Source organism: Theropithecus gelada, chromosome 9 (genome assembly GCF_003255815.1).
Source record: "Theropithecus gelada isolate Dixy chromosome 9, Tgel_1.0, whole genome shotgun sequence".
NCBI lineage: Eukaryota > Metazoa > Chordata > Mammalia > Primates > Cercopithecidae > Theropithecus > Theropithecus gelada.
Window position 1 is genome coordinate 45,353,621 of NC_037677.1, and position 10,268 is coordinate 45,363,888.

General features: G+C 40.3%; 1 protein-coding gene across 8 annotated transcripts in view; it reads left to right on the top strand.

Annotated features, from left to right (window-relative positions):
- The window catches only part of ARHGAP22 (Rho GTPase activating protein 22), a 209,421-nt gene that overhangs the window by 166,156 nt on the left and 32,997 nt on the right, over nucleotides 1-10,268 (top strand). For 4 of the 8 annotated variants that reach the window (XR_003121249.1, XM_025397719.1, XM_025397720.1 and 1 more), the window contains one exon: nucleotides 9,847-9,975. The exons of 1 other annotated variant lie outside the window; for it this stretch is intronic. Coding sequence is in view for 6 of the 7 variants with exons in the window: in XM_025397719.1 (XP_025253504.1) it covers nucleotides 9,847-9,975 (129 nt within the window). In the remaining variant the exon portion in view is untranslated. Of the gene's footprint in view, nucleotides 1-9,846; nucleotides 10,024-10,268 lie in introns of all 8 variants that reach the window. 3 more of the 8 variants (XM_025397716.1, XM_025397718.1, XM_025397723.1) reach the window with 1 other exon arrangement.

Below are 10,268 nucleotides of genomic sequence, written 5' to 3' on the forward strand. Positions count from 1 at the left end.
TAGAGACTTAAATTTCAGACCTAAAACCATAAAAACCCTAGAAGAAAACCTAGGCAATACCATTCAGGACATAGGCATGGGCAAGAACTTCATGTCTAAAACACCAAAAGCAATGGCAACAAAGCCAAAATTGACAAATGGGATCTAATTAAACTAAAGAGCTTCTGCACAGCAAAAGAAACTGCTATCAGAGTGAACAGGCAACCTACAGAAGGGGAGAACATTTTTGCAATCTACTCATCTGACAAAGGGCTAATATCCAGAACCTACAAAGAACTCAAACAAATTTACAAGAAAAAAACAACCCCATCAAAAAGTGGGTGAAGTGTATGAACAGACACTTCTCAAAAGAAGACATTTATGCAGCCAACAGACACATGAAAAAATGCTCATCATCACTCACCATCAGAGAAATGCAAATCAAAACCACACTGAGATACCATTTCACACCAGTTAGAATGGCGATCATTAAAAGGTCAGGAAACAACAGGTGCTGGAGAGGATGTGGAGAAATAGGAACACTTTTACATTGTTGGTGGGACTGTAAACTAGTTCAACCATTGTGGAAGACAGTGTGGCGATTCCTCAAGGTTCTAGAACTAGAAATACCATTTGACCCAGCCATCCCATTACTGGGTATATACCCAAAGGATTATAAATCATGCTGGTATAAAGACACATGCACACGTATGTTTATTGAGACACTATTCACAATAGCAAAGAGTTGGAACCAACCCAAATGTCCATCAGTGACAGACTGGATTAAGAAAATGTGGCACATATACACCATGGAATACTATGCAGCCATAAAAAAGGATGAGTTCATGTCCTTTGTAGGGACATGGATGCAGCTGGAAACCATTATTCTCAGCAAACTATCACAAGAACAGAAAACCAAACACTGAATGTTCTCACTCATAGGTGGAAATTGAACAATGAGAACACTTGGACACAGGAAGGGGAATATCACACACTGGGGCCTGTTGTGGCGTAGGGGGACGGGGAGGGATAGCCTTAGGAGATGTACCTAATGTAAATGACGAGTTAATGGTGCAGCACACCAACATGGCACATGTATACATATGTAACAAACCTGCATGTTGTGCACATGTACCCTAGAACTTAAAATATAATAAAAAATTTAAAAAAGAAATACAAAAAAAAAAAAATCACAGTGTCTGGCAACTAATTAGAAATATCAGGAATGCAAAGGAGCAGGAAAATGTAGCCTATAATGAGGAGAAAAATAAAAAGCAATCAATTGAGACAAACCCAGAAATGACACAGATTTTAGAATTAGCAAAGACATTAAAACAATTTTTCTAACTATTCTATGTGATCAAAAGGTAGACACATGAAACTTTAAAAAAAAAAAAAAAGACCTAAATTAAACTTCTAGAGATCAAACCTATTATGTATGAAATGAAAACTAATGTTGGGTGGGGTTAATGGCAGATTAAACACACTAACATGAAAAGATTTGTGAAGACATAGCAATAGCAACTAGCTGTATTAGTTTTCTATTGCTGTTGTGACACATTGTTTACTATTTATTTGTTTATTGAGACAGGATCTTGCTCTGTGGCCCAGGCTGGAGTGCAGTGCATAATTATAGCTAATTGCAGATTGGAACTCCTGGGCTCAGACTCCTTAGTAGCTGGAAGCGCAGGCTTGATCATGCCATGCCTGGCTAATTTTTTAAAATTACTTTTCATAGAGTTGGGGTCTTGCCATGTTGCCCAGGCTGGTCTTGAACTGGGGCTCAAGCAATACTCCCACCTCAGCCTCCCAAAGTGCTGGGATTACTGGCATGAGCCCCTGTGCCTGGTGCCTGGCCTGTGACATGTTACCACAAACTTAGTGGCTTAAACAATGCAAATTTACCTTATGGTTCTGTAGGTCAGAAGTCTGACACAGGTTTCACTGAGCTTAAATCAAGGTGTCAGTAGGCCTGAATTCCTTTATGGAGGTTCTGAGGGTGAATCCATTTTTCTTGAGCTTTCCAGTTTCTAGAGGTTGCCTGCATTCATCAGCTCCTGGCTTCCTTCCTCCACCTTCAAGACCAAAAATGATGGATCAGGTTCTTCTCACATTTTATCACTTCTGCTGTAGTCACATCTCTCTCTTACACTCGTCTTCTGTCTTCCCCTCCACTTTTCAATACCCTTATGATTGCCTTGGGCTCACTTGGATAATCTAAGATAATTTTCCCAGTTTAAAGCCAGCTGATTAACAACTTTAATTCCATTTGCAACCTTAATCCTTTGCTGTGTAACCTAACCTAATCACAGGTTCCAGGGACAGGGATGTGGATGTCTTTGGGGGCTGTTATTCTGCTACTACACTATATAAAAATAAAACACACAGAGAAAAAAATAATTTAACAAAAACAGAGCATCAGTGAGCTGTGGGATAACCTCAAGTTGTGTGATATCCATGTAACTGGAATCTTAAGCAGGGACAGGGGATGGAAACACGTATTTGAAGTACCAATGGCCAAAATATTCCAAATGTTATGAAAACTGTAAGTTCACAAATCTAAGAAGTTCAGTGAGTTCCAAGTATAGGAAACCTGAATAAAATTGCACGGAGGCACATCATAATCAAATTACCCATAACTAGTGAAGCAGTAAAAAGACACAAAACATCAAAAAATGAGGATGATGGCAAAATTCTCATGAGAAACAATGCAAGTAGAGCAACATCTTAAAAGTTGTGAAAGAAAAACATTTCCAACCTTGAAGACTTTATCCAGTGAGAATATCTTTCAAAAATGAAGATGAATTAATGATTCCCACACTCAACAGCTGAAAGAATTCATCACCCAATAGCTGCATATTCGAAGAAATGTTAGAGGAAGCCCTCCAGGCAGCAGTAAAATAATACCATATGGGAATCTGAATCTGCACAACAAAATGAAAAGCACTGTGGTAACTACATGGATAAATATATGTTTTTCTCTTATAATTTAAATATTTTCAAAAGATGTTAAGTTTTAAAGTAAAACTAACATGGGAGGCCAAAGTGGGTGGATCATCTGAGGTCAGGAGTTCGAGACCAGCCTGGTCAATGTGGTGAAACCCCGTCTCTACTAAAAGTACAAAAATTAGCCTGGCGTGGTGGTGCATGCCTGTAATCCCAGCTACTCAAGAAGCTGAGACAGGAGAATCGCTTGAACCCAAGAGGCGGAGGAGGTTGCAGTGAGCCGAGATCGTACCACTCCACTCCAGCCTGGGTGACAGAGCAAGACCCTGTCTCAAAATAATAATAATAATAATAACAATAACAATATATTATGGGATGTATAACAAAGTATACCAGTAAAAGGTAAGACAACCATGGCAAAAAAGGTCAGGAAAGAAGACATGGAAGTATAATCTTGTAAGATCTTTATATTATACATGAAGGGGTATAATATCACTTAATGTAGACTGTGATAAGTTAAAGATGTATACCATAAACCCTAAAGAAATTCCTATATCATGAAGAGAAAGAGAGTGAGATTTTTACTAATAAGCCAACAAAGGAGATAGAATGAAATCATTAAAAACAAAAAACAAAAACTCCATCCAAAAGAAGACAAGAGAAAAAGGACAGATAGAAAACAGAAGCCAGACTTAAATCTAAGCTTCTCAATAATCACATTATAAATAAAGCTTATCAGATTGGATAAAAAGCAAGACCCAACTATATGCCTGATAAAAAATGCACTTAAAATGTAAAGACACAAATAAGTTAAAAGGATGGAAAAAGATAACATCATACTGACACTAATCAAAAGAAAACTGGATGGCTATATTATATCAAGGATTTCAGACCAGAGTAAAAAATATGACTAGGGATAAATAAGGTCATTTCATAATGATAAAGAGGTCAGTTCATCAAGAGGATGTAACATCCTAAATATTTATGCTCCTAATAACAGCTTCAAACTACCTGAAGCAAAAACTGATAGAAATACAAGGAGAAAATAGACAAATCTAAAATTATAATTGGAGATTTGAATAGCCTTCTCTCAATAATTGATAGAAGAAGTAGACAGAAAAATCAGTATGGATATTGAAGATTTGAACAAAACTTTCAACTAGACCAAATTGACATTTATAGAACACTCCACCCAACCACAGCAGAATAATTTTTCTCAGTGCACACAGAACACTTAGCAAGATATACCATATTCTGGTACAATCCCCCCAAATTTGGAAACTAACACAATTCTAAATAACTCACAAATTAAAGAAGAAATCCAAAGGGAAACTAGAAGGTATTTTGAACTGAATTAAAATGAAAACACAACATATCAAAATCTGGGGGCTGCCTCTAACGTAGTAGTTCAGGGGACAATTATAGCACTGAACTCTGTAAGAAACTAGAAAAAGACCAAATTAAACCCAAGGTAAGCAGAAGAAAAAAAAATAAAGATCACAGTGGAAATCAATGAACTATGACCCAAGTCGGCAACCTGCAACCTGCCTGTTTGTTTTTGTAAATGAAGTTTACACAGATACAGTCATGACCTTTCGTTCACATATTGTCTTTGGCTGCATTTGCACTATAGTGGCAGAGTAAAATAGTTGTGACAGAGACTGTATGGCCTAAAAACCTAAAATGTTTGCCATCTACTCCTTTAAAAACAAGTTTGCTAACCACAAAAACAACAAAGGCAATGAAGCAAAAGGCTGATTTTTTGAGATCAATAAAATTGGTAAGCCTCCAGCAAAGCTGATTGAAGGAGAAAAGGAAAAAGACAGAAATTACCAATGGTAATATCACTACAGCTTCTTCAGATAGTAAAAGGATAATAAAGGAACATTATGGACGACTTTATGCCAATTCATTCAATAACTTAGATGAAACTGACAAATTCTTTGAAAGACACAAACTAGTAAAGTTTACTCAAGAAGAAATAGATGTACATATTAAAGAAATTGTATTTGTTATTACAAACCTTTCCACAAAGTAAGCTCCAGGCCTAGAGGGCTGCAGTGGTGAATTATATCAAATATTTAAGGAAGAAATAATAGCAATTATCTACAAACTTCTAGGTTTGAAAATGAGGGAATATTTAATAGCTTATTCTGTGAGGCCACCAAAACCAGACCAAGACATTGTAAGTAAAGGAAACTGCAGGTCGATATCCCTCATGAAAATACATAAAATACTTCTAACAAAATTTTAGCAAATCAAAGCAACAATATATAAAAGGGATAATACATCATTACCAAGCGGGATTTCTCCCAGGAATGCAAGATTGGTTTAGCATTTGGAAATTTATTAGCGTAATTCATCAATTAACACACTAAAAAGTTATATTGTCATTACAATAGATGCAGAAAAGACATTTGACAAAATCTAACATCCATTCCCAATAAAAACGTGGCTCAGCAGCCAACCAGTTTTCAACACAGGCACCAACAACATACACTGGGGAAAGGACACCCTCTTCAATAAGTGGTGCTGGAAAACTGGATATCCATATGCAGAAGGCTGAGACTAGACCCCATCTCTCATCATGTACAGAAATCAACTACAAATGTGTTAAAGGCTTACACATAAAACATGAACGTATGAAACTACTGGAAGAAAACATGGAGGGAAAGACTCCAGGATGTTGGTCTAGTCAAAGACTTTATGACTAAGGCTCCTAAAGCACAGGCAACAAAAACAAAAATAGCTAAATGGGACTATATTAAACTAAAAAGCTTCTGCACAGCAAAGGAAACAATCGACAGAGTGAAGAGACAACCCGTTGAATGGGAGAAAAATATTTGCAAACTGTTCATCTGACAAGAAATGAATATCCAGAATATACAAGGAACTCAACTGGCAAAACAACCCATTAAAAAGTAGGCAAAGGATACTATAGACATTTCACAAAAGAAGACATACAAATGGTGAAGAGGTATAAGAAAAAATGCAGAGAAATGCAATACAAAACCACAATGAGATATCATCTTACCCCAGTTTGAATGCCTATTATAAAAACACAAAAAATAATAGACACTGGAGAGGATACTGAAAAAAGAAAACTCTTATACATTGTTGGTGGGAATGTGAATTAACACAGTCATTATGGAAAACAGTATGGAGATTTCTCAAAAAACCTAAAAGTAAAACCACCATGTGATCCAGCAATTCCACTACTGGTATTTATCCAAAGGAAAGGAAATCAGTATATCAAAGGAATTAACCCATTTATGCTGGAGGTTGCAAATTTTTTTGGGAAAAATCAGACCTTGGCAGTGACCTTGAGCAGTAGGATATGCATAACTCCCACAAGCTTAGCATTCCAATAATGGAACACTAGGCATAAATAGGTTAATGTACCCCAATGTTCATTGCAGCACTATGCACAATAGCAAAGATATGGAATCAACCTACGTGTCCATCAGTGGATGAATGGATAAAGAAACTGTGGTATATATACACAATGTTATACTATTCGGCCATAGAAAAGGAATGAAATAATGTCATTTGCAGCAATGGATGGAACCAGCATATTAAGTGAAATAAGCTAGGCACAGAAAAACAAATATTGCATGTTCTCACTTATATGTAGGAGCTGAAAAGAAGTTTGTCTCATGGAGGCAGAGAGTAGAATGATGTTTACTAGAGCCTGAGAAGGGTCAAGTGGAGAGGGGGGATGAAGAGAGGTTGGTTAATGGGTACAAACATGGAGTTAAATAGAATAAATTTTAATGTTCCATAGCAGGGTAGAGTGACAATAGTTAACAACAATGTATTACATATTTCAAAATAACTAGAAGAGAGGACTTGAAATGTTCCCAACACATAGGAGTAATAAACACTTGAAGTGATGGACACCCCAGATTCCTAGAGTTGATTATTACACACTCTATGCATGTAAGAAAATATTACATGTATTCCATAAATATGTACAAATATTATGTACCAATAAAAAAAAACCTCTCAGCAAATTAGAAATAGAACTTTCTCAACCTGATTAAGGACATCTTCAAAAAGCCGACGCAGATAGACTTAACAGTGAAAAGCCAAATGCTTTGGCCATAAGATACAGGAACAAGCAAGAATGTCTGCTCTCACCACTTCTATTCAATATATTTGAGGCTCTGGTCAGTGTCATTAGAAGAAGAAAGAAATGATTCCCAGTTGGAAAGGAAGAAGTAAAACTGTCTCTATTTGCAGATAGCACAATTGCACATGGAGGTTCATTGGTGTCCGTAGAGAAAGGATAGACTTTTCACCAAGTGGGGCTGGAACGTGCATATGCAGAAGAATGAACTTCAATTACACCTTCTGCCATATACAAAAAGTGACTCATAGACCTACATGTAAATCCTAAAGCTGTGAAACTTTTGAAAGAAAACCTAGAAGAAAACTTTTATGGCCTTAGGTGAAGTAAAGATTTCTTAGATACAATACCAGAAGCACACTCAATAAAAGAAAAAAATGATTAATTGGACTTTGCAAAATTAAAAACTTCTGCTCTTGAAAATACACTGTTAATGGAATGAAAAAAGAGACAGACATGGACTGGGAGAAATATTTGCAAAGCAAATATCTGGTAAAGACCTTATATCCAGAATATGTCAAGAACTCTCAGCACCAATAATGGAAAATAAATAACCTATTTTTAAAATGGGCAAAAGATTTGAATAGATATTTCACCGAAGACGACACACAGTTAGCAACTGAATACATAAAAGATGTCTAACATCATCAGTCATTTGGGAAATGCAAATTCAAACACCTGCACACCTACTCGGATGGCTAAAAGTAAAAAGACCGAGCATACCAAGTGTTGGTGTGGATGTGGGGGTCCCAGAACTGTCATACACAGCTGGCGGGAAAGTAAAATGGAGCAGTCCCTTTGTAAAACAGTGTGTGGCCATTTCCTTAACAGTTATGCATATATAAAAATATACACAAATACTTAAAAAGTTGGGCTGAGAGCACCTTGGGGCAGGACCCAGGACAGGGCACAGCTGGGCATGAGGGTATCTGCCAGCCTCTGGGCAGGGCAGATCCAAGTTTTGTGGGGCCTGACGCTTGTATGACTTGGATGGCCCTCTGCAGGGAAAATAATTTTCAAATGAGTCAAGATTAGGTACAGAAGTGAATATTTAGGACAAACCAAGTGACCACAAATTCCTGGAGCTGTGGATCTCCAGGTTTCTTTTCTTTTTCTTTCTTTTTTCTTTCCAAGTCATCTTGAGATATTTTTCTAGAAATGCTCACATAGAAAAGCTTCCTGGTGGCATCTGGCTTCCCCTCCCCATCTCACACTCAGCCATTCCAGCCTTCGTAGTGCAAATGCTGTGCAGCACTGCTGTCCCCAAGGCAGAGCTGCTTCCAAGTGGCAACCTCGGTAGGTGGCAGTGCCCACACTCTTGTGAGTGACCACAGCAGCCAACCGAGCAGCCTCTGGGGTTGGGCTCCGCTGTCTCAGCCTCCAGCTCCTTTCCTACCCACCTCCACAGCTCTGCTGCCCAGCGGCTGTCTGAGCCCTGGCGAGCAGGGCTTGCCTGCATAGTGAAGGGCTCCAGAGGGCATCGCAGAGCCCTGGCTGCTCCTCACCCTCCTGAGCATTGGGTCCCACGGCCTCTCCCCCTGCCTCCCCACAGGCCCGCTGTGGTGCCCTCAGCCAGGACACAGCCCCGCCCTCTGCCTCAGCCCTCAGAGCAGCCTACTTGGTTTCCCCAGTTCTTGGTGGAGAGATGGCGGGAGGGAACGTGGGATGGCTGAGAGCCCAGAGCCGGGACTTGAATCTCTGGCTGTGCCACTCATTCGCTGTGTGCATTCAACAGGTTACTTAATTCCTCTGTGCTTCAGTTTTCTCATCTGTAAAATGTGGTTGGAAATAGTACCTTCCTCACGGAGTCACTGTGGAGGTTAAAGAACCCTGGGAGGGCATGTGTGTGGCAGCTGTGCTTGCCAGAAGGGTCACAGGCACTTACTAGCTGCTCAGTAAGCGCTGGTCCTATCTGCTCGCCATCCCTGGGTCACGGGCTCCAGCAAAGCATGGCTTGGGCCCACCCACCCCCTGGGAACACAGGTCTGTGGATCTCACACCCTACCAGCAGATAGTCCTGGGATGTCGCAGGTAGGGTGTATAAAGACAAACTCGTTCTTGAAAACCCTAAAATTACCTGTAAAGTTCAGTATAAATAGTTTTTTTATATTTCCCAAAGATCAATTCACTTACACATGAAAACTTGAAAACCAGAGGGGAAAGTCAGTTCCCAAGCAACTGTCTTGAGTTTTCCCATCCTTCTGCCTTTAGGTACCGATCCACTGTCTAGCCGTGAGATGGGTGTGGTGGAGTAATCTGGGGCACTGTGCTGCATCCTGGTTTAACATCCAGCCTCTGTGACTTTCATATATACGGAGACTCTTGTCTTCACGGTGGGGAAGGGAGGCCCTAATCTCCGAGCCAAAGTTAAAAGCACATAGTGACGTTCAGCTGTGTTCTTAGAGTGGGCAAAATTGATTGAAACAGAGCATAAAGTGAGGCCACCCTGGGGCACTGAAAGTCTCTGAGCTGGCCTAACATCTGCATGCTTTTTTTTTTTTTCTAATAGTGTCCTGGGGTGCTTTAAATTATTTCTATTTTGGCATGGGAAAATAACAAAGTGAGACTAAGGGAAAAAAGAGAAAATGGGAAAGGGCTCCAAATAAAGAGGTGTGAGGTGTGAAAGGGATGGACTGTGAGATAAAAGCAAAGCTCAGCTGTTGCTGGAAGGACTTTGAGAGTATCCCACAGGGAGTAACGCTGACTAGTGCTGGGGATGGAGAGTGGGCTGCGGGCAGGGACCCGGCATTGCACAGGGACCCTCCATAAGCCTGTGTCTCCCTGTCTTCCAGGTGGTGCCGGGGAGCGGGAGAAGGTGCCGGCCAACCCCGAGGCGCTCCTGCTCATGGCCAGCTCCCAGCGTGACATGGAGGACTGGGTGCAGGCCATCCGCCGGGTCATCTGGGCCCCGCTGGGCGGAGGTACTGCCCGTAGATCGCATGCCCACCCTCTAGAACCCTTGCCTCCAGGTAATCATGGCCCCTGCCTGTCCTGAGCCCCCAAAGACCCTGCTCACTGGGGACTTGCTGGCTGCATCCTGTGCAAGCTGGCCCTTCCACTGCCAGCCCTCGGGAGTCACCCAACGACTGCCATGTACTCACTTCCTCCTTTATTGAAAACTGTGTATTAGACGTCTAAATGTACTGGATTCTATTCCAAGGGTGAGGAATTCATGAGGATAGGCCACACCTCCACCCTACCTCATCTCCATTCT